The sequence below is a fragment of the Ochotona curzoniae genome, unplaced genomic scaffold (genome assembly GCF_017591425.1).
Source record: "Ochotona curzoniae isolate NIBS_2020 unplaced genomic scaffold, NIBS_Ocur_1.0 scaffold_274, whole genome shotgun sequence".
NCBI classification, from domain to species: Eukaryota; Metazoa; Chordata; class Mammalia; order Lagomorpha; family Ochotonidae; genus Ochotona; species Ochotona curzoniae.
This window is the reverse complement of record NW_024467101.1, coordinates 12,739,464-12,760,319: the sequence shown is the minus strand read 5'-3', so window position 1 is coordinate 12,760,319 and position 20,856 is coordinate 12,739,464. Positions and strand designations below refer to the sequence as shown.

The 20,856-nt window shown below is 48.9% G+C and overlaps 1 protein-coding gene across 2 annotated transcripts in view; it reads right to left on the bottom strand.

Annotated features, from left to right (window-relative positions):
* The window catches only part of ANKRD13A (ankyrin repeat domain 13A), a 29,320-nt gene extending 8,840 nt beyond the window's left edge, over positions 1-20,480 (bottom strand). For both annotated transcript variants that reach the window (XM_041003457.1, XM_041003458.1), the window contains exons 1-7: positions 20,114-20,480; positions 9,474-9,606; positions 8,322-8,446; positions 7,246-7,291; positions 6,023-6,166; positions 4,867-5,056; positions 1,247-1,313 (exon numbers count right to left, since the gene is read on the bottom strand). In XM_041003457.1, the coding sequence (XP_040859391.1) occupies positions 1,247-1,313; positions 4,867-5,056; positions 6,023-6,166; positions 7,246-7,291; positions 8,322-8,446; positions 9,474-9,606; positions 20,114-20,209 (801 nt within the window). In that variant the 5' untranslated portion in view covers positions 20,210-20,480. The remainder of the gene's footprint in view (positions 1-1,246; positions 1,314-4,866; positions 5,057-6,022; positions 6,167-7,245; positions 7,292-8,321; positions 8,447-9,473; positions 9,607-20,113) is intronic.
* Positions 20,481-20,856: the final 376 nt, after the last annotated feature.

The following is a 20,856-nucleotide window of genomic DNA, read 5'->3' as shown; positions in this document are numbered from 1 at the left end:
CAACATATGCATAGCAAGAGCAAGAATGCTGAAGCAAAAGGAAAAAAAAAATCAGCAAAATAAAAATGAGAAATGGTTAACAATCATGAGGCTCCTTCAGGGATAATTATAAGCTACCAACTTTTAGCAATGCATCAGCAGTGACTTTCCCTCTCTGACAGTTTTAACAGGAAGAGGAAGATCTGCCACTGACAGCTGTGTCTTCTGCCTACCCCTTTTGTTGCTGAGCTCAAACGCCTTGCAATTCAGGCAGCCCACCTGGGTTTCTCTTGTACTAAGGGACCCCCAAACCTCTATCATGCACTTCTACTGATGCGTGGGGGAATCGTGTAAGAGCTCCAACAGCCACCTAACCTGGCACAAAGAAGAACACAGGCTCTGTAGGCCTGTGAGATTTCTGAAAAAACAGGCAAGTCACTACTGCAAAGGGGCATTTCCTGTAGGACCAAAACAAAAGCCCTGTAACTGCCAGAATGTGCGTTCTATTGATCACCAAGGACAACAGAGAAGGACGGTGGGCTGGGAAATCAAGTACAGGCGTGAACATAGAGCTGACTGTATGTACCAGACGGGGACGCCCAATGCTCAGAACTGCAGAAAGGGCATACTTGGCGCCAGGGTGACTGTGGCTCAATGCGTCCTGCTGAACGTTGATTTCAGCTTTTGCTGCTCTTGCAGAGGCCACTAGGGGACTCTGCAGCATCTGGCTCCACCGCTGCAGGCAGGACTGCAGAGCTAAGCAAAGGCTAGCAAAGGGAGTCTTCCAGCCAACCAAATGCCAGGGGACTTGATGCACAGACTGCCATCTCCACTATCACAAGCATGAGGTCATGTGAATGGGCTGGGAGCCTGCTGGTTACACTCAGGCCCCTCCAAAACAGTGGAGGTGCATAAGAGCTGCTAAGTCATCTTTTTAAAAAAAGGTAAGTAAGTGTTTAAACTCCAATCCATTCGCTTTTTTAATTAAAAGAATGACTGGCTTGGCTGGCATTTCTGCTGGGACTACTGGTACCTGTACTCATTTCTCTACAACACTGCTTCCCTTTGGCATGGCTAGAGACCTCCTCGGGGACATGCCACCTCATGTTCTCAAAGTCCAATGTGCTAAGAAGTCCAAGTGAGAGACACAGACAGGACTCATCCCCCGAGCATCTCCATGGCATAGATGCATGAGAAACATCTCAACAGATCCCTCATTTGCACAGAAGCTACAGAGCTGAATTAAATCTTAAGAGTTGCCTTTTACCTTTGCTTCGTAACCATTAACAACTTCTGCTTTATCTGTCCTCCAGCCCCAGAATCCGGATTTAGTTCTGATAAAAAGTGAACACCACAAATTGCTACATGTACAATATGCCATTCAGATCCATCCCTGCAGCCTTTATTGCTTTTTCCCCCCCAGTTTAAGTCAGTGAAGGACACTTGGAAATCGGGTCCTATTGTCCTCGAAAGGATACTTGCAATGACAGATGGCTTAGGCACCCCCCACCCCCACCCACAGTTATTAATCAATTAGCCTCACTCCAGGCACAGAAAGCCTCAACTCTTGGCGGCTTTACAAAAACTGCTAGCATTGGGGACAAAGGTGGCGACGTTTATTGGACAGCTGTCTTCAAGCAGTGATTGAAGATGACCAAGGTCCAAGGCAGGTCGGGTGACAGCGTTTATCTGGGGCATCTGAACTGTGGGCCAGGGTGTCAGCTGCCCTGGCTCCACAAGCAGCTACCTCTCCATCAAGGCATCTTAAAACAAAGAAGCATGGACCAGGTGACTCCTGGGAAGGGAATGGTGGGGCAGTGACTCCTCGCTGTGGCTGTGGCGAGCTGCTCAAAGAAGTCACGACCGCCTGCAGATAGCCTTGGAAGCCTGCGTGTGTTGGGTCTGATGCGGCAAGACAAGACTGTTTGTGGCACTTTGTCAGACCAGCAGCTGATTCCAGTCCCAAGCACCAGCATTCCAGCCACAGCTGCAGGGCTAGAAATGGGCCCCACAACCTGGTCATTCCACTCAGCATACTCCTGAGAAAATGGCCTTCAGGAACCAGGCAGGCACAGCCACGAGCTCTGCTGGGGTTCTCAAAGCACCTGGGAGATGGTCCCAGCCAGCAGGGAGCCCTGCCCAGTCCTGCCCTTTGTCTAGAGCATCACACCCTAAGCTCCACACGACCCCGTGCAGGCCAGCTCTGACCTGAGTGAGGCAGGAGGCGACAGGAACCAGTGACAGGTTAGCTGCAGTCACGGGGAACAGATGTGCTCATTTGCATGTTGTGGATCTACACGGTGGCCTTTGCGTCTAATGGGATTTGGCAGATGAGATCAGTCCAGATGGGGCATGAGGCATTGTCTGTGTGTATTTCAGCCGGGAAAGCAGAGAGCCCAGAGCTGCAATCATCCTTAGTTGTCTACCATTAGTGCAACATGACCCCACAGGAGAGAAAGGAATCCTGAGGGAACTGCACCAAATGCTAGCTTTTTCCAATGGACACTTTAGAAACAAAATACCAGACATGAGGGCAGGAGGTCAGAGACCCCCACCTGGCTGTTCAGTAAGCCACAGCCCCCCATTAGTCACTGATTGTTGAGGCTCAGAATGGTTAACAAATTTCATGCTCAACTGCTTGGCTTTGCCTAAGCCATTTGAGGTTCATTCGGTTGGTTGGTTGGTTGGTTGGTTGGTTTAGGGGGGAGGGGGAAAGTCCTAGTTTTCTGGCACTTCTGTAGTCTTCTAAGGGACTCAAGGATGGTGCCACGTGTTCCCCTTGCCCCTCATATATGTCAAGAAGGCAGAGCTGCACTTTGCTCCCTGGGATCAGCTAAGCACCTCACAGCATCTTCCTCTGCTCTGTAGCAATCCTGGCTGCCTCCTGCCTTCTGCATTTCTACTCTCTGCCAGCATTTTGGTTTCTAATTTCTGTGTCTGCACACTGCCTTAAAACCAAGACCCTTAAGCTGCCTTGGCTCCAGATGGGCTCTGTTTGCAGAGGCTGCTGGGGACAATGGCTTCCCTCTTGTGCCATCTTCAGCTCTGCCCATCTCCTCCATGGGGACCCCAAGCACCAAAGACCACTCAGCAGGTCTCCGTCCTCGTGGCTGCTACACTGTGTGGGCAAAGCTGTGAGGGTGGCTGGGATGTTGTCTTTGAGGTGGGCAGAGCAGAATCTTCCACAGAAGAGAAGAGAAAAATCCAAACTACAGTCAGAAACCACATAGTGCAGGGCAAAAATTCCTTAGGGAATTGTATTAATTCACACAAGTATGAGGCTTCAAGGCACAGCTGAGAAGGAATGGACAAAAGTGACTGTCAGGATCGGGGAGAGCCACACCCTACAAATTCAATCTGACAGCCACTAACACCTCTGGTTGGAGGTAGAGGTGTACACTTTCTGTAGCAGCAAACCTCACCCTAGAGTGTGCCTCAAGTCCTTGCTCCCACATGTGAGTTCCATAAAAAAAAAAAAAGTGGCTATCTTCCAGAAATTCTCAGTAAGCCAAGGAAAGTTGGCTTGAACCATCTGAAACCCCTGGGACCAAACACACGGTATGCCTTCCTCCTCAACACAAATGGAATGTGCCGTATCTTACCCATCAGCGCATTGTGGGATAGAGGACTTGGGCAGCTCTGCCTGTGAGCCACATCCCTCCCCATGATGTCCTGGAGGCAAGGACTTCAGGAACTGTCTCTCGACATGACTATTGCTTATCTTCCTCTAAGAAAGCAAGCTGGTGGGACAGAGCTGCTTGCCCAAAGTCGCAGAGTTACCAAGCAGCCCCATAAAGGCACCCAGTTCTTCCTACTCTCCTTACTGGTAAGTCATAGCAGTATGCCCATCTTGAGCACAGAGGCCCTGGCTGATCATGTCCCCTCTGCCTACAGAGGCACACACTGAAGGCTGGACAGGTCTTCCCAGGAGCCTCCCAAGGAAAGCCATGATGAAAGGGCTACCCAGCACTCAGCGGGCACCTGGGTCTTACAGCTTTTTCCACTGCTACAGTGCCCTGGCTGCACAGAGTTGTATAAATAGGAGGAAAGGGGCCCTTTAAATCAGAGTAACCACTTAATGTTCTATCAGAAGTGAAGAGAGAAAGAGAGCGGACATCACATTCCCTAATAGCCAAGCAAACCTGCCTTCAGGGATAGATATCTGTCTTAGATGAGGTTGTACTGCTGTGGTTTGCAGAGCACTGGATGTGACATCCTGGGCAAATACAAAGGGCTCTTGTGGACCGCCTCTGTATAGTGTGTCCCATGGTAGGAACACGTCAACCACAGGCTGTGACCGCCTCTGCTCCCTGAAGGATCAGAGACCCTCAAGGCCCATGCTGTGGCCTGGTGGGGGAGATGGCCAGTGACAGCATTAACCAAGGCTCTGTCTCACCAAAGAACTTCCCTCTGAGTCTGCAACACAACTCTAGGACCCCTCCAGATGCTCACCACAGGGCTCACAGGCGGCCAGAAGTATGATTAGCTGTGCAGTGTGTGTCTTAGAATAACAGCATCTGTACAACTGAATTCAGTAGTGGGTCAGTTCTGGCTTCTGGAAATCAGAGCTCTTAAGTGTGGGACGAGGGAGGGTTGTGGACCCACAGACACCAAAGCCAACATCAGAGTCAAGTAAAACCCACTAGAGAGGGCCATCAAAGAATAGGAAAGACAATTCTCCAAGACTTGGCCAGAGTGCAGTAAAAATGCAGCTGACAAATAGCTGCTCTTTTGTTACAGATCAAATCTTAAAAACCCCTAGCGTTTATTATATAGGCATAAAAAGAAAAAACCCAATCCACAGATAACTCCAGTTACTGCACACCGCATATCATTAAAGATGGCACTATGGGACAAGAAGTTAACATTGAGAGTCTGAGTTCATACCTTTCGAAAGCGATATTTTTAGTATCGAGGCTGGTGTTAATGACCGGGCTCGTGAGCCGCCTCTCAACTTCCCTGCTTTTTGGCTTCATCAGGTCTAGAGTGAGGCGCTCCATTTCTTGGGAAAGGTCGAAGTGTTCGGTGGTGACCACTTTATCATCATGGTTGACTTCCATGAGCTCTGCCCAGTTGTCTATGTGGTAGAAACGAGGGAGGAGCTAAGTGCAATGCAAAGACAGGGAGCTTTCCTACCCTACAATGCATCTCCTTCTCACACTTCTTCCCAGGTGCTGTCTGGTCCAACCCAGAGTACCGACTATCACTCACCTGGCTGTACAGGATTTTCTAGCCAGCTTCCCACCATTCTTGAGAGACTATGAGCCATCTTTCCCCAAAGTTGTAGAATTTTGTTTTCTTTTTGGTATCCTTTGTTAGCAACACATTTCACTTATGTCCTTTAAGAATTAGCATTCATGGGCCCAGTGCAGTAACCTAGTGGCTAAAGTCCTCATTTTGCATGCCCTGAGATCCCCTATGGGCACTAGTTCGTGTCCCGGCTGCCCCACTTCCCATCCGACTCCCTGCTTGTGCCCTGGGAAAGCTGTTGAGGATGGCCCAAAGTCTTGGGATCTTGTACCCTTAAGGGAGACTCAGAGGAAACTCCTGGCTCCTGGCTTTGGATTGGCTCAGCTCCAGGCACTGTAGCCACCTGAGGAGTGAACTATCAGATGGAAGATAGTTCTCTCTGTCTCTCTTTCTCTCTGTATATCTGACTTTACAATAAAAAATAATCTTAAAAAAAAAAAAAAAGAATTAACACTCATCATGAACACAACACACCCCACTGGGTGAGCAGTGCCATTTCTTTCTCTTTGGGCTCCTGATTACTGAGGAGATGCAGGACTGAAGACCTGGACTGCAAGGTTCAGGGAATGAGACAGGCCTGTGTCATAGGGAACAGGGTTGGAAGGAGGATGACATGTGCCAGACAGGTAGCCAGGAAAGAACTATGACAGGGAGAAAGCTAACAGGAAGAACCAAAAGCCATGCCCTAGATTGGAGGAGACAAAGAAGACACAAGGATGTGAATGTACTGTGATGGTTCAAGGTCGCCCTGTCATTTAGCCTGAGCAGTGATAATGACATCGGAATTACTCACCTTCTCCCTTAAATATAAAACTTCGCCTCCCTCGGATCCAGCTCATGTTTTCAAATCCCAGCAATGTGATATCGACGCGCAGTTTGGCACCACTTTTCCAAATCCGACACACATCATTAGGGCATATCCTGGAGACCAGGGGCACTGGGGAGAGAAGTGTACCACTGAGAGCAGCGGAACTCTCAGCCCGGAGAGCTGGGTGCTGGGCTTTCACAGAAGGAGGAAGGCAGCAACAAGGCGACTGGCGGATAGGACTAGACTTCCAGCTCCCACTTACTACTCACCAAGTCCCTCTTACAAAACACAACTGTACCTTCTGTTCCATTCGTCAGCGGGAACTCCCAACAAGTTTCCCAAGAGAAGTCTCCATCCGGAAATGAACTCCACTCCTTGCTTCCCACCAGGGCTATCGAGCGTGCCCATATGGCCTTTTAGACTCACAGATGCTACTCCCACCCACAGAGCTGCACCCTTCTACAAGGTCATGGTCACCCTTCAAAGTCCCAAATCCCAAAGTCCACTGCTAGTTAACAAAACCCGAAGCCACAGTGGCGGTTCACATCAGGAAGCAGGTCTCTGGGGTCCCAGAACTTTCTGAGTTTCTTCTTCCCTCATGGACATGTTTCATTACAAACGGGGTCTTTCTGCCTGGAAGTGAAGGTGACTGAGGCCGTGAGAGGCAGGGGTTATCAGGAACCAACACAGTAAGAAAAGAATGTCTACAGAAGGCAGACTGCCAGGCAACTCCCTTACGGTAACATCAGGAGAAATACAGCCATTTTGTGAAGAACAAGCTCTTTGTGAGAGTCACCTCAGCTTCTTTCTTAGAGTAATGGGTCTACCAGAACAGTGCTGAACTGCATGTGGAAACGAGCACCCTGCGGGAGCTGTACTCTGAGATGTATGCAATGTCAGGCGACATTTTGAAAGCCGATGATACAGACAACTGTCAGCTGAGAGCAATGACAGATGGCTGCTTTCTGTGCTTATGGGAGCTTGGGGCAAAGGGCTCCGGCAGGTGGGAAGGACAAGAACGCTCAGAGTACGGACAGCAGGTGCTTAGGCCGGGCTTGGCAGGGGCTGCCTTTCCTCATTCTTCTCTGTGTGTCTTCAAGATTCATTTTTTACAAATGCATGTAAGGGTTCTAAGAGGAAAAAGAAACCAGCATTCTGGTTGGGTTAAGGCAGAAAGAGAAATAAATTTGAAACCCACAGGCACTCACCCCAGCTGGTGAACTCCCATTTCATCTGCACATAGAAGTCCGGGGCCTAAGGAGCAGAGGTGGAAAACAGATTGGTGCTGTTAGCTAAACACAAACGTAGCTAAGCCATGCCCAATATCTTCATTTCCCATGTACTGTAATGGAACCTTCCATGAGATGTGGGGTGATGGTACGTATTGTTAAGAGTAGGGTTGTATTTATGTGTATGCAAAGATAACTGTGGGAGGAACTACAAATATCATTTTGTCCATTTGACAAAGCAGAAATGACTTAAACGCCCATGGAATCGCCCTTCATTTAAACAAAATCTACTATAAAGGATTTTGCTCCCCACCTGTATTGATTCACAGCAGCAGGCTACATGGAATGTATTCTAGATTAGAAGCTCTACACGGCCCATAAATGATGTGTAGACTTGGGTGGCACTAGATGCTGTTGTGGATGTCTGGCCTTAGAACATTGTCTCCTTATAGTACACACCAGCCTTTCTTATCAGCCCTCTCTTGGTTGAGATTTATTTGTTTTTCTTGAACAGAGAGAGAGATGGATGGACAAACAGCTTCCATCTAATATTTTATTTCCCAAATGCCCCCAGTAGCCAGTGCTCAGCCAGGCCAATGCCAGGAAGCAGGAACTCCAACCCAGTCTCCCCTACTGGTGGCAGGGACCTGGGTACTTGGGCCATCATTTGCTGCCTTCCTGCATGGCACCTTACCAGGGTGTGGATTGGATCCGAAGTGGAGTGGATATGACTTGAGCCGGGCATCCCAAATGGGATGCAGGCATCCCAAGTGCTAACTTAACCTGCTTCACCATAATGCCCGCCCCTTAAATCATCACTCTTTAAATAGCATCTAGAAGGATTTAATCCCAGTGACGTGAAACATGATTTGTGAAAGACCCCAACAATGAGTTGGAAAGATGAGAAGTGATGCTGTTTGGTGCTCAGGCCCTACAGGCTGCTCACGACACACTGAAGCAAGGCACACCCAGCACAGCTGTCACATGGTGTTCCCTGCTACTGTAACGCCGCCACTTTGCTCAAGTCCTGGCAGGAGACACACGCTTGCGGGTACCTCGAGAATCTTGTGCAACAACTCAGGAACTCCCTCGAGGGCCATGGAGGTGTTGTGGTAGTCTCGATGCTGAAGAACCGTGTACACCATCTCAGGGTCGCCCGTGCTCACGGCCTCGTGTAAAACTGGAAGACAAGAGGAGGCACCCGCTAGTCACTGAGAACGCTCCTACTTCCTGACAAAACCTTAGAGCCGGTCTGGAGGGGATCGCTACAGACCAAAGGGGACCAATGCTTGCTTCAGAGGAGGACAGGCTGCGGTCCTACCCACCCTGGGATGAGCCTGGCTTCTGACTGCTGCTTTCAGCTAACAGAAAAGGAAAGCTAGCTGAGCACTCCACCGATCGCCTCTTTTCCATGCGCTGTCCACTCCCCTCCAACTGCGGGCTCTGACAGTGTGTTCAGAGAGCTGGCTTTGCCTGTGCAGTCACACAACTATAATGTCAGCAAGATCTAACAGACAGGGTTTGTGCCTATGAGTGCCCTTGCTCGGTCAATACAAACTACTCCAACCATTTGGCACAGCAGGGAAGATGCCACCTGGAAAGGCACTCATACCCTACAAGAGTGAGTGAGTTCGAATCCTGGCTGTGCTCCTAATTCCAGGCTTCTACTGATTTGCATCTTGCTGGGGAGGCAGTAGGGGATGACCCAAGTACTTAGGTCCCTGCCACCCATGTGGCACCCTGTGACTAAGTTCTAGCTCCTCACTTTCAGCTTGGTCCAGTTCCAGCTGTTGTGGTCATGTGGCAAGTGAACCAGCAGGCAGTAGATCTGTCTCTGATTGCCTCTAAGCTGTGGCCAATAGTAAGAGAGTTTACAAAAGCCTGAAATCCCAGGATTTCACCAGAAAAAAAGCATTTCTAGCCGTGTGTGTGTGTCAGACTCAGTGGTGGCACCACCATTACCACCAAGGGGAAGCTTGTGCAAACTCTGGGTTTGCACTGACAGCTACTCCTGGCTGAGGAAACACTGCATTGCACATCAGCCTCCCACCTCCCCAGCTCTCACATCCTCACCCCTGCTCTGATCCCAGGAGAGCAAAGACCTATGAGAAAGATGATGGCAAGGAAGGTTATGCCTTGGACTGGCCTCTGTTCAGAAAGGCAAACCCTTTGGAGCGGCTTTTAGATTCTTTTAAAGGGAAACTTACCTGTCCATCCCTGGCCGTTTTCTTTTGTCACATCTGCTTTATGGCGAAGCAGGACGCGAGCAGATTCCAGATGTCCCAAAGAGACGGCAAGATGCAGCAAAGTTCGACCTCGTGGGTCCAGAGCCTCCACATTCTGAAAAGGAAACACCGGCGTTGATATAACCAGGTGTACTGCACAAAAATGTGGCCCCGTGCTTCAGGAACACATGCAGTGTAAGCAAACAGAAAATGGGGGCCAGCACTGTGGTGCAAAGGACGAAAGCCGCTGGCAATGCCGGCATCCCATAGCATAATGATTGCTTGGGAAAGGCAGTGTGTGATGGTCCAGGTCCTTGGGCCGGTGCCAACCATGTGGGAGACCTGGACGAAATTCCTGGCACCTGGCTTCAGCCTGGTGTGGCCCCAGGTATTATCGACGCTTGGGGAGAAAAATCAGTGAAAAGACCTCATCTCTCCCTCACTGCCTCTGCCTTCCAAGTAAATAATTTTTTTTAAAGTTACATATTAATTACAGCAACATATGCAAAAAGATTCGTCTGCATGGGTGAATTATGAATCTGAGGACTAAAAATACAGATGACAGTTACTGAGTTCCTCTTTCTATAAAGTGAGCAATTGAATAAGCCTTGGTGCAAGGCCTCAGGTCATGCAACACAATCCTGAGCCCTTAATGACACTCAAACTGAGTCCAAATAAGGCCAGGGGCTTTCATGAAATGCCTTCACCCGCACACTCAGAACGTAGGGGATTTCTCAAGCCCGTATCAGCATTCAGGTCTAGAACAGGAAGTACAAAACAGTGATCAAAACTCAAAAGTACAGAAGTTAATTTGGGTCAGAATAAAACTACATTTTCTGGCTGAAATCCCACCAAGACATTGCTCATGTTGTGTGCAGAATTTTCAACGCTCTGAAGCAGCACACAGAACCCGGCACAATCTGCAGGTCCCATGGACAATGAACGTGATTGAGTGGGTACCCATGAGAATGTATGTTAGAGAAGGGAGCAGGTGTTGGGCAATGGGTTAAGCCACAGCCTACATTGCTGGCAATGGATCAGTCTCCCTCTTACTTCACCCTACCTCCTACTTTCTCTCTTACTCTGTCATTCTACCTTTCAAACAAATCAATAAATCTTTAAAAATACAAGGCAAGGCCCAGCGTGGTAACCTAGCGGCTAAAGTCCTCTCGCCTTGCATGCGCTAGGATTTCACATGGACACTGGTTCTAATCCCTGTGGCCCTGCCATCCATCTCCCTGCTTGTGACCTGGGAAAGCAGTCAAGGACAGCCCAAGCTTTAGGACCCTACACTCACGCGGGAGATTCAGAAGAGGCTCCAGGCTCCTGGCTTCAGATCAGCTCATCTCTGGCTGTTGTGGCTGCTTAGGGAGCAAATTAGCAGACGGAAGACATTCCTCTCTGTCTCTCCTCCTCTCTGACTTTCCAATAAAAATAAAATGAAATGAATCTTAAAAAAAAAAAATACAGGGCTGGCATTGGGGCATGATGGTGAAGCCACAGTCTGTAACACCAGCATTCCATATGAGCACCAGCTATTCCACTTCTAATCCAGTTCCATGTTAACGTATGTGGGAAAGCAGTGGAGAATGACCCAAGTCCTTGGGCCCCTTCCCGCACATGGGAGACCCAGATGAAGCTCCTGGCTTCAGCCTGGCCCAGTCCCAATAGTTGTGGCCATTCAGGAAATTCATTCAGTGGATGGGATATCTCTTTTATCTCTCCCCCCTTCATAACTCTGCCTTTCAAATACATACAGTAAATCTGAAAGTCGGAAAAAGAAAGGAAGGAAAGGAGAGGAGAAGAGAGGAAGAGAAAGGGAGAAAGGGAGGGAGACAGGATAAGTATCTTTTACCTGCACTGCTTGGGGCCAGAAGTGTTTCAGAGTTCATAGTTTCTTGGAATTTTTTTTTTTGAGTACTTGCCTAAACTTTCCCAGTTGAGCATCCCTAATCCAAAAATCCAGATTCTGTGAAACTGAAACTTTTGAATGCCAACATGACAGGTTTTGAAGTATGTTAGGTTTCAGAGTGTCTAATTAGGAATGCTCCACCTGTAATTGGTTTCTTAAAAACAAACAGGCTATGAACCTAAAAAAACACAAGCTTGTTTGGAGTTAAGCAGGAAAGAATCAGCCAAACTCATTATCCACCTGTTTACAGACGACATAAATGAAATATTTTCTTACCTGGCCACTGAAAAATGTTAGGATTGGCTCTCTGCCTGTCTGCTGGCCTCCCAGGAGGTGGTAAGGTTGATGACAGCAGAGGGCAAGCTGCTTAGAGCAGATCACACCTCAAACAGAACTGAGGGCTCAGAGTGAAGATCACTCAGGTGGCTGAGCATAAACCAAGCAAGCACCTTGTAAACCTCTGCTGTGTGGCACTCAGAGACACAGGTCCTACAGGGCAGAGAGCAGCGTGTGCTGGGTGGCGAAGCCTCACTCCTCAGTGTCTCCTGGACCTGTTTCCTTCCTCCTGCAGTAGAGCGTTGGCTAGGTTGGGGGAAACAATGTGGCCCTTTGGGAGGCAGCATGGGACACGGCTGTCCCATATCAGAATGCCTCAGCTCAGGTTTCAGCTCCGCTCCTGACTCCAGTTTCCTGCTCAGGTGAGAAGCAGCAGGTGGTGGCTGAATTGGGTCCCTGCCACTCACATGGGAGATTCACACTGCGTGCCCAGCTCTCGCTCCCAGCCCTGGCAAAGTCCGGGCTGGTCCAGGTATCTGGGAGTAAACTAGCTGGTGGTAGTTCTCTGTCTCTGTTTTTCTCTGTCAAATAAATGAATAAATAACTGAAAAAAAAAAAAAACAACTAAAAGGAAACAAAGATTAGGAGGGAAATATCTGAAGTAGAGAATAGAAAAACAGAAAGAAACATCAGTTATTATTTTCAAAATATAAGCAAAATACCACCACCAACAAAAGACCCAAGTCGAGGAAAATCAGAAATGAAAAAGGGAATAATAATACCAATTCTTCAGAAGTAAAAAAAGGATTATAAAAGAATATTAAAAACTGTATGCCAACACAAATTAGAAAATTTAGGTTAAAAAAGACATAAGCTAGAAAAAATAACTTAAGAAATAGAATATCTGGATACATTTATAAAAACCAAAGAGAATGAATCAATAAGTTAAAAACTCCCCACCAAGAAAAAAAAAAATGTACTGACAGCTTTACCATGAATTCTAGCAAACATTTAAGCATTTAAGGAGTTGATAACAATCTTTCATGATCTCTTCCAAGACAGAAAACAAAGGAAAGTTTTCCATCTCACTTTAAGAACCCAATATTAAAAAAAAAAAAAACCAATATTAAGAAAAAGGAGAACCTGTATTATCCTGAGGACAAATGCATCACAAGAAAAGAAAACCACTGACTAGACTCTCTTAGCAATATGGACACAAAAACTCTCAATAACATACAAGGAAACCAAACCCAACAACCTGTAAGAAGGGTTAGTGCATGATGTGAGCAAGTCTGATTTATCCTGTGAGTACAGAATGGCTTAACATCTGACAATGAACGTTCTATGTCATATCCATACAATAAAACACAAGGTCTTATCAGCAGATACAGAAAAGCTAATTGGCAAACTCCAACAGCAGTTCTTCAAAGAGTATCTGTGAAAACGCCACAGCTAACATCACCCTTGGTCACATTCCTCCCAAGATAAGGAACAAGGCAAGGAGGAGGTCCTCTCTCCCCACCTCTACACACACTGCACACATCTAACCTGGGCGACGGGGCAAGAAGCAAGGAGCAGCCAGAGCACAGGGGAACAAGTCCCTGGCTGTAAAACCCCCTGGCTGCACTGAAGATAGAACTTCGTTTGCAGAAAATCCTAAGGAGTCCACCAAAAATTAAAAAACAAAACAAAACAAAAAAAACACCTATTTGAATAAATGAATTCAGCAAAACTGCAGGAAACACAACCAATAGGTTAAAAAAAATCAATTGTATTTCTATATATTTGTAACAAATAAACTAGAATTTAGAATTCCCTGATATTGGGCACAGTGATTAAGACACTGCCTGGAATCCCCACATCCCGTATCAAGGTACCTGCCTTCAAGCCCCAGCTGCTCAGCTCCCAACTCCTGCTTCCTGCCAACAGGAAACAACCTGGCAGGCAGCAGCTGATGACTCATTGTTGGCCACCCACATGGGAGACGCACACAGGCTCCTGGACTCAGCCTGGCACAGTCCTCGCTGTTGGAGCATTTTCAGGAGACAACCAAGGACATGGAAGATCTCCATCTGTTTGTCTCTGCCTTTCAAACTATAAATAAAATTTAATTTTAAAAATTATATTTATTGGGCCCGGTACAGTAGCCTAGTGGCTAAAGTCCTTGCCTTACACATGCCAATATCCCATATGGGCACCGGTTCTAATCCCTGTGGCCCCACTTCCCATCTGGTTCCCTGCTTGTGACCTGGGAAAGCAGTCAAGGACAGCCCAAAGACATGGGACCCTGCACCCGCGTGGGAGACCTGGAAGAGGCTCCTGGTTCTGGATCGGTGCAGCTCCAGCCGTTGTGGCTGCTTGGGGAGTGAATCATAGGACGGACGAACTTCCTCTCTGTCTCTCCTCCTCTCTGTATATCTTTCTAATAAAAATAAAATAAATCATTAAAAAAAATTACACACTTATGGTGGCCTGACATAAGTGTGCTCAGTTAGCTAATCCTCCTCCTTCAAGCAATCCTCCTCCTTCAAGCAAAGGGATCCCACATGGCTGCCAGTTCATGTCCTGGCTGTTGCATTTCCCATCCAGCTCCCTGCATGTGGCCTGGCAAAGCAGCAGACAGTCCAAAACCTTGGGATCCTACCCCAAACGGGAGACCCAGAAGAAGCTCCTGGCTCCTAGCTTTGGATCAGCTCACTCCAGCCATTGTGGCAATTTGGGAAGTGAACCAGAAGATGGAAGGTTTTTCTGTCTGTCCTTCTGTCTGTAGATTTGCCCTTCCAATAAAAATGAATAAATCTGTAAAAAAAAAAATACATTTATGGGATCAAAAAGGGTAAAACATCTAGGAATACTTTACAAGTGAAAATACAAAGGTTTCTCTGAAAAGTATAAAGCAATGTTGAAAGAAGTGAAAGGCAATTGAAAGAAATGGCAAAACATTGCAAGGTCACAGTTCAGAAAACTTACTAACCATAGGAAGGCAGAACTTTCCAAACTGCAGTATACCCTAAATACAATCCCTATTTTAAAAATTCCAGCTGGAGTTTTTCAGAAACTGACAGGCTGATTCTAAAACTCATATGAAAATGCATTGAAACCAGCATAACCATACAAATCCAGCACAGCCACCCAGAAAGAGTGAATTTTAGGGACCACATCTCCCACTTTCAATGAAACTATGGCAATCAAGGCAACGTGGCACTGGCAGCGAGGCAGACACACAGGCCAGTGGGATGTAAGAGTCCAGAAATAAACCCACAGATTTATAGTCAATTGATTTCCAACAATGGTCCCAGAATAAATCATTGGAAAAGAATAGCTGCTTCAACAAATTCCTCTTGACAGGCCAATAGTCATATGCAAAAGACTGAAAATGGCTCAAAATGGATCATAAACCCAAATGAATGCACAAACTACAATGACTGAAAAAAAACCAGTCCTCTTCGAAGAAAGTATAAAAGTCCACTTTCATAGGGATAATGCATGCAGCATTTAATAAACCACTGCTTGTTACGCAGGCCTCCTATATGGGAGCACTGCTTTGAGTTGCAGCTTCTCCACTTCTAACCCAGCTACCTGTGAATGCGCCTGGGAGTGGAAGTGCTTTCCCAGGCCACAGTGCTTTGGGCCAGTAGAAGATGGGTCCTTGGGTCCTTGCCAGCCACTTGGAGACTCGGAAGAAGCTCCTGACTCCCGGCTTTGGATCAGCTCAGCTCTGGCCATTGTGGTCACTTGGGGAGTGAACCAGCAGATGGAAGATCTTTCTCTCTGTCTTTCCTTCTGTGTGTAAATTTGCCTTTCTGATTAAAACAAAAAAGTTTTGAGAGAGCGAGAGAGAGATCTTCCATCTGCTGGTTCACTCTTCAAATAGCTATAGTGGCCAAGGTTGGGCCAGCTTAAGTCAGGAGCCAAGAGCTTCATCTGTAGACAATAGTGTGAGCCCCTAGCAAACTTCCTTATGTGCATTATAATACATAAAATGAAAATGTCATCTACATACTGTTTGATAAGTTGCTTAATTTCTCTTGAGTTTCACTTTGCTGATTTACAAAATGGGATTTAAAAAAAAAAAAAAAAACACCTACCTTTGAGTTCTTACAGGGGTAAAGGCCTTAACTTAGCACAATGCTTGACGCCTCAGTAAGCACTAAGAATTTGTTCTTATTACCATCCACCCACACCGGGTAGTTTCATAGAAGCTGTCACTTTCTTCCTAAAAGAGATATGCTCCAATTGTATCACAGCACCTAGTGTGGCCTGGGATCTTCTGACCAGCTGATATTAGCTTAAGAACGAGAGCTCTCGGAGGTTAACAGAAATTCACGTTCAAGGCTGATCATTCAGGATTTTCTTTTCCCTTCTTCAGCCATGAGCTGTACTGAATTAGCGTCCCTAGAGGAGCCAAGGACTTCCGAGCACCCTCCCATTTGCTCATTCACGTCGGCCCTGCTTTCTTGCTCAGAACAGCCTGCGGTCCTCCGGAGACAGTAACTGCCCCAGGCTTGCAGATTCTGAAGACCCACTTCCCACACCCAGCTTCCCCACTGGTTCAGGTGCACTTCCACCTGCTCTGTGCCTGGGAATCCAGCACCCAGGATGCAGTCCCATCAACTCGGGGATCTTCTAGAAGAAACTCTCAGATACGTCTTCTCGCTCAGGCTACCCTGGTTCTGTGCATCATTGCCCCCCTTTCCTTAGTCAGACAGGAACAAAAGCCTCAGGTCAAAAACCTAAGGTGAGCCCGTGCCCTCGGCAGCAAAGGAGGCATCCGCGGGAAGTAGGAGGTAGGCGCTGCATCTTGGGTGCCCAGTCCTTGGCTCACTGCAGGCTTCCAGTCAGAAAGCACCCATCTGAACGTGCGCCCGGTGGCCTCACAGGGCCTGCCTCAGGTGGCGGCATGCTTCTCTCTGAGGCTGCGGGCTTTGCTGCTGCCTGGATGCTGTACTTTTCCCTGCTGGCTTTCCAGTGGGGGATGTGGCTCAGGACTCAGACTGCACCTGCTGTCCTCTCCCCCGCCCAAGCCCAATCTCAAGGTCTTTTCCCTTGACTAAGGTGAGCCGAGTCACCTTGGCATGGGTCCCCAGAAATCTTCGATCATTTATTTAGCCCCACGTCAGTAACAAGGCCAAAGGGGTTCAATGACACCTCTCTAGCTCAAGGACATGACCAGAACATGAATAGTTTCAACTTCAACAATCGCCTCTTGATCATGAAAGTGCTGATGGATTAAGAGGCACTTTATTAAGTGCCTCTGAAGAGCAAATACTGAAGGCCTGCAAGCAGCTCAGAGTTGGCAAAGCTACACCGGCTATTGGCACTGGGGCTTACACAACACACACACATAAACCTGTGCTTATCTCTTCCTCAGGATACACTTGACTCTCTTCCTGCTGCTGTTCCTGCAACAAAAGAAATTTCTACTTTTCAAGTCTCCCTCACATGACGCACAGACAAGGTGCAAGCAGCAAAAACTTAGCAGCTAACTAAAGCCTTTAGGAGAAACAGCTGTTTTTAACTGAGAGATAAGAATAATTATTTGAAGATTTCTGTATTTGAGAGTCAGAGCGACAGCAGCAGAGAGAGATGGAGAGAAATTGATTTCCATCTGCTGGTTGTTACCCGCTACTACCTGCGATTGCTAGGGCTGCAGCCTGGTGGAAGGCAGGAGCCAGAAACTCCACCAGGTCTCCCACGTGAGTGACAGGAACTCAAGCGGTTGGGCCATCATCTGCTATCTCCCAGGATTAACAGGAAGCTGGATTGTAAATGGAAGCCAAACACGATCCCATGCCCAGTGGACTGGGATGAGGGCATCCCAGCAAGGGTTTAACCACCGCACCACAATGCGTGCCCTCTGATAGGCACGTTTTGCTCATTATGCACCAAATAGCTGTTCCTTGCAGGAAATTGGGCCAGATGGAAACGCAGCTCCATTCTTGGGTTTATAAATGCTACTAGGCTAAGAGCAGCAGCCCCTGGTGTGCCATCCCAGCCCCTTCCACTGGATGCCTGCACCTCGGATCCATTCTCTCCCCTGATCTCTGCAATCCGGGAAATGGAGGTGCCGTTTTTACTGAAAGGCGCGATGCGGCTGGAGTGATAACACTGACTGGGTGTGCCACAAAGCCCCCCTCCACTCTGGTTTCCTCCATCTCTAAGATGGGACTCCTGACAGCACCCACTGCAGGGGGTGGGTATGAGACCACACGGGGAACACCTGGGCGCAGAGCCCTGCCAAAGAGTAATCCGTGGGCGCCCACATTCACCGTTCCTTAGAGACAAGGCAAGGATTCAGCAGCAAGAGCCACTCGCCATGAAACAAGCTGCCTCCAGGTCCCAGAGGTGAGTGCCTGTTGCCCAACCCACTGAGAAGCCAGAGAAATAGGAAAGCAACAAAATAGTTCCTGCCATGGGTTTCAGTGACATCAGGGATCGCCCTCTTGCCCCTAAAAAGGATAACATCATGCGCCGGGCCCAGTCAGAAATGAAAATGCAAGGTATGTCTTATTCAACAATTGCTAAAAAGTTGCCAGGTAGCGAAAGGGAGCCTTAAAGCAAATCGGAAACCCTCGGCACAGGGCAATATGGGGCCCTATGCAAATACCCCATCAGACCGACCCCTTCCACGGCCAAGTTGGCAGTTCTCGGTCCAGTCCAAAGCTTCCTGACTCAAGAAGTTCTAGATGAATGCACCGCAACTCTTCCCCGGAGGGAACCCATAAAACTATGAAGTGAGTGGCAGTGAGAACCAAAAACAGGACCTACAACAAGTGACAGCAAACAGGACTGTTATTCCTCCATCTCCCCTAAAAGTTCTCCAGGAACATTAGCTGCAAGATTTTCATTCTCAACCCGCTAACGTCCTTCCCATTTTTTTTTTCCAACGTAAAAAGCAGACAGAGCTCTCAGTGAGTGGTTTCTATCACAGTCTGCAGGAAGGAGACAATTCAACTATGTCTGAGAAGCCAGGACTTGGTTCTGGTCCTCCCATAAGTCTCGCGTGAACAGGAAGCTGGTCCCCAAGTGCGCCTTAACGAGGAGGCTCCAGCCCGGTGCCTTGCTCGGTATTTCTACTCAACGTTTGCCAAGCTGGGCAGCCATGCCACAGACGCTGACAAATCTGAACGGCTCATCTACAAGACGCCTTAGCTGAGATGAGGTTGCTCAGGGAGCGAGCAGAGAATTCCCTCGGAGCCACGCCATGCCAAGTGACAGACCGGGAATGAAATCAGCAGGTGAATCATCGTGGCTGAGGCATGTCTCCTCATCACTTTAACTTATATTCAATAGCGGCCTTGCCGTCTAATGAAGAACTGCCTTTTCTTCTATCTGGGATTCCCTGTCAAGTACATGGCCAAATCAGAACACCTAAGGCAGATGGGAAGTGCACGCCTCAAGCTGGGGGACACTGCCCAGGCCAGAGAAGACCAATGCGCCTTCTAAAACGGCTTGGTGACTGGGGGCCCACATCACTCTGTGCGGGAGCTGTCCTGTGCACTGCAAGATGCAGAGTGGCATCTCCGGCCTTTACCCACCACATGCCAGTAGCACCCACTCACCACTTGCCTCAATCAAAAATGTCCCCATCTATGGGCCAAATGTTCCCGGCGTAGGGGGATAGGGAAGAAGAAAGGTAACTTCGACCAAGAACCACTGATTCAGAGACAAAAAAAAAAAAAAAAAAAAAAAAAGCAATGGGATCGCTGTAATTTACAATAGATGGGGTTTAAGGAGCCCAAGCGCCACCGTGGGTGAACCCTCAAACCCGGACTGCGCCGACTCCCCACACACACTGGGGAGTTTGTTAAAACGCCAGCTTCCCTGCCCCCACCCCAGTCCTCCGATGTGCCCCCCATCAACACTAAAATCCTCAATTCTACAGATGCAAAGTGGGTCCCGGAAGGAAAACTCCTGGCCCAAGGTCACAAGCTCGAGTTAGAACCCAGGCTTGAAAACCAACCCAGCCCTTCCCGTCAAACGCCGAAGGAGGGTGAGTGGATGGGGTAAGGGTGTGTGCGTGGGGGGGGGGGGGAGTTGTGTCGTTTTTCCGCCTTGGGAGGCAATGGAGCTTTAATAACGATGGAGACGGTGCTTTAGCTGACTGGCCTGGGTTATAAACACCCCCCCACACACACACACACCCCTCCCATTTAATCTTATTAGAGGGAGGCGGGGTCGGGAGCCTCAGTTTCCTTCCCTCTCTGTAAGGCAGAATGGTAACACCAGCTCCCACCGCAGCGCTCTTCCAAAGGTTGGGAGGAACGATGGTCCAATAAGCCCCCTCGACGCAGGGCCTGGCAAACAGCAAGCACTCGAGCACCGCAAAGCTGAGGCCATCCGCACCGTCCCCTGGGAGGATGGCGGGGAAGGGAAAAAGCAGAGGCTCAGGAAAGCGAGACGACCACCCCAAGCCCCCTGCCCCGTTCCTCACCTGGCCCCGCAGCTCCTTCTCCAGCTGCCGGTAATCGTTGTTCCAGACCAGGAGATGGAGGGGGAAGTGGTCGCTGGCGTCTCTGGACGAGGACATGGCGAGGAGACCGAAGCCAGGCCCTGGCCGCCCACCTGTTCACAAGCCGCGGCCGCCCACCGGCGGGGTCTCCGGCGCCCGTCCGCCCAGCCCGCCCAGCCGCCAGCTAGCGAAGCAGCCAAGAAAAAAACGAGGGGGCGCGAGGTATGCGTTGTACGAGGCCGTGCGGCCTAGCTGGCTGCGTGCGGGGTGTGCGGGAGGTCCGGGATCGCGGGCCGGGTCGGGGTCGCGGCCGGACGCGCCCACCCCAGCGGCCCGCGGCGCTCCCGCCCGCGCTGACAGCTCCCGAACCGACTTCTGCGGGCCGAGCTGCCCCAAACAGGGAAGTGCCCGGAACGAACCACCGCACGCCACAGCGGGAGGGAACGCGGCCAGGCACCTTAATCGAGATCCGTTCAGGGCCATCCACTTCCAACCCCACATCGGGAAATCATAGTAGACCCCACAAAATAGAACTCAGGTTCTCTCCTTGAACCGCCGATCTTGACGTAGAAACCTCCGCCTATCCGTCCCGGGCCTCTTTTCCCTCCCTCCTCCCGGGACCGAAGATGGTTCGGTCCACAACTGGGCCTCTTCCATTGGCTCTGCAGTAGGGGGTGACTACTGGGACCCAGACCAAACCATTCCGGCTACTGACTCCCTTTCAG